The sequence below is a fragment of the Pteropus alecto genome, unplaced genomic scaffold (genome assembly GCF_000325575.1).
Source record: "Pteropus alecto unplaced genomic scaffold, ASM32557v1 scaffold7, whole genome shotgun sequence".
Classification (NCBI taxonomy): domain Eukaryota; kingdom Metazoa; phylum Chordata; class Mammalia; order Chiroptera; family Pteropodidae; genus Pteropus; species Pteropus alecto.
Genome location: NW_006494614.1, coordinates 63,945,671 through 63,948,724, shown reverse-complemented (window position 1 = coordinate 63,948,724; position 3,054 = coordinate 63,945,671). Strand labels below are relative to the sequence as shown.

The 3,054-nt window shown below is 36.9% G+C and overlaps 1 protein-coding gene across 1 annotated transcript in view; it reads left to right on the top strand.

The window, feature by feature from the left end:
- Positions 1-3,054, top strand: part of CEP89 (centrosomal protein 89) — a 74,371-nt gene that overhangs the window by 9,236 nt on the left and 62,081 nt on the right. Inside the window, exon 4 of the mRNA XM_006926779.3 lies at positions 1,406-1,592. Coding sequence (XP_006926841.1) covers positions 1,406-1,592 — 187 coding nt within the window. The remainder of the gene's footprint in view (positions 1-1,405; positions 1,593-3,054) is intronic.

Here is a 3,054-nt window from a genome sequence, read left to right as displayed (position 1 = left end):
TATAGAAGTGCTCGTGTATTTTCTTCTAGGACATGTTTATATTTTTGGTTTCTGTATTTTAATCTTGACTCCATTTTGAGATGTTTGAATATAGCTTGTTTCTTTTCCTGGCAGGAATTATACTTTGGCTGAATAAGAACTGAAGCTGAGGATATGATTCTTACATTTATTGGAAAGAATAAGCAGATATGACCATCAGAGGAAATTTGAAAAGGAAGACTGTTGACCCAGGGGATGGGCTGCATTAGCCCCAATATATTTTAAAATGTATAGTTGAAGTAGTTAAAACAGAGGAAGACTGGGTCAGTAATAGAGAGGTGTGCATGAATGCCCTCAGGTGAACTAGTGTTTGTAAGCATATCGAATCTCTAATAAAGGCAGCCCCACAGATCAAAGAGGAAAGCACTCAACAGTACATTTATTAGCAACAGTGGAGAAAGATGTCAGCTTTGAGCCTCACCTAACTCATATAGAAAACAAATTCCTGTTGAATGAAAGGATTGATCTGTATACATACATAAATAAGGCCATGAAATCCTGTATCTACTCTTATCAAAACTCAGAGGGGGATGACTGCTAAGCTAAGAATTTAGAAGATAAAAAATTTTTTTAAATCATGTATGTTAAAATATAAAACTAATAGAATAGGAAAAATATAGTAAATATGAAGTCAAGGTTTTAATTTTAGTAAATTAAAAAATTAATTTCACATTGGAATGGACATACTAGAAGCAAAGTAGATAAATTGACAAAGGATGTGAACTGACAATTTACACTAGAGGAACTATGATTTGCACACAAATACATGGAAAATATTCAGTCTTGGTAGGAAATGCACATTTAAACAGTGAGATTTAAATTCTTTTGGCAAATTGTTACAGATTGGAGAAATGATCTGTGAAATGATTTTGTGTGGTTTGCATGTAGACCCACAAAATGTTCATACCATTTGACTCAGCAGTTTTACCATATGGTTGTTTGTTTTATAGGACTAATTCTAAATACAGAAGAGATCATATACACATAGATGTCCCTTACAGGGTTATTTATAACAGTGAAAATTGGGAGCTGAAAACCATAGTCAGGGGAATGGTGGACTAAACTGGTATAACTACTTGAGTCTTATAACATTTGACTTGAAAAACTTGTTAACAACGAGGCAGATTGTTTCTATGCATGATAAGAACTATAAGAACCTAGGTAAAACTAGGAAGAAATTTTAAGAGTGTGCAGAAAGATGGAATAGTGGATGACTCAATCATTTAGTTTATGTTTTGTAATGTAGTTATAATACTTTTATGGTGGGGGCTCGGAGGCAGAGCATTTAATACAAATATCTATACCGATGTGAAGTGTTAAGTGGTTGGTTTATTTATTTATTTTTCTCTTTAATGTTCTGCTATAGACCAAATTGGCAGAGTGAGATGGGAAGAAGACCTTCTCTGCCATCCTTTGAAATGCTGTGCTACGAGGAGGAAGAGAACACTGACTTGAACTTGTCATCTAGCTACAAGGAGTCGGGGAATGTCATTGCTCGCAAAGAAGAGGGAGATCTTGGTGATGCTGTGTATGCTGTGCCACACAGAAACCAGGTGTTTGTCACATTCCAGAATTTCTTCTGCACCTTGACATTTATTTATAGTAAATTGTGTAGAGTGCATTAGTAAGGACTTTCTTTTCTCTCTTCTGCCTTTGATGGCTTTTGTTTTGGGGCTTATTTTTCTAACGTGTCCAATCTCGTTTTCTATCTGGTTAGGCTAGAATTTAGAACTTTTCCTTTATTTTTCAAAGATAAGTCCTTCAAAGACAGAAACATCTTTACGTTCTCAGTATAGATTTACATCTGATACTAAGAAATCTTGCTCTTTTCTTTGACCCCAAAAGCTAATTTTCCTGTTACTTTTCTAATATCAGTACGCACATTACGACCTTTCTTCAGATTCATGCCTGACGAGGAGTGTCGTCATTTGTCTCCACAGGAGCTGACATTCTTTGAGTGGTTACCTTATGTGAGTCTCTTTTCCGAGCTCTTACATGTATCTGTCTCGATGAGATAGAATCCATTTACGACCCTGACACACGTGGGAAACTGAGGTACAGAGAGGTTGAAGGAGCCCATTTTTCCACCACACTTAGCTGCTCTGATTTAAACTCTGCTCCCAGGGTTTTGAAACCTGGACAGTGCCATTTCTTTAATGGCAAAAGACAGCACCACAATTCCTTTTTCTTTCCCTTTGTTTCACCATCACTATAACATGGTAAGTAAGCATAGTGACTGTATATCTAGACTTGCAGCATCAAAGTATATTCATATTGATTATACTGTATCGATCACCCTCCAGTATATTGAATCACATTTTAAATGGTCCTGGGGAACTTATTTTGAGAAATCCATATGTGAGTATTTCATGAACTAACATATACAGACTTTAACATGCAGAGTTAGGTTTCTCTGTAGCGGGGAGCACTGACACATGCAGCTGGCTGCCAGGACCCCAGAGGAGAGCCTTCCGCAGGGCTCTGAAAGGCCGAGATGAAGTCCCACTGTTTCTCAGTCTGCACACTTTCGGGCTAGTGTTTTGGGCTGAGCTTACAGATAGGGTTGTGTCACCAGACTATTTTGGAAGTGAGGCCTGCTACCACATTTCCCTTAGAAAAAGAGATTGTACTGACCTATACAACTTTCTTTGTCATTAGCAAGGCAGATATTTTATTTTTTAGGCAAGTCTGTCATGGTACCTCTAGGACCCATGCACAGTAGGGAAAATTTTTTTATTTTAAAATTTGAAAAGTAGAGCAAGACAGCTAACAATATCAGATTTGGCGAGGCCACGGAGGAACTCTGATGCTGGTGAGAGTGTCGTCTGGTACCACTACTCTGGAAAACTGGTACCATCCATTAAAACTGAATATGTGTATTGTCTATAACTCAGAAAAAAAGACAACCGAAAAGTAAGAAATAATATAACACATTAATGTTCTCATTCTCCAGAATGAGCAAGTAATGACATCTTGCCTTTTTTTTGCTTCAGATTTTTTTAAACAAAAGAAGTA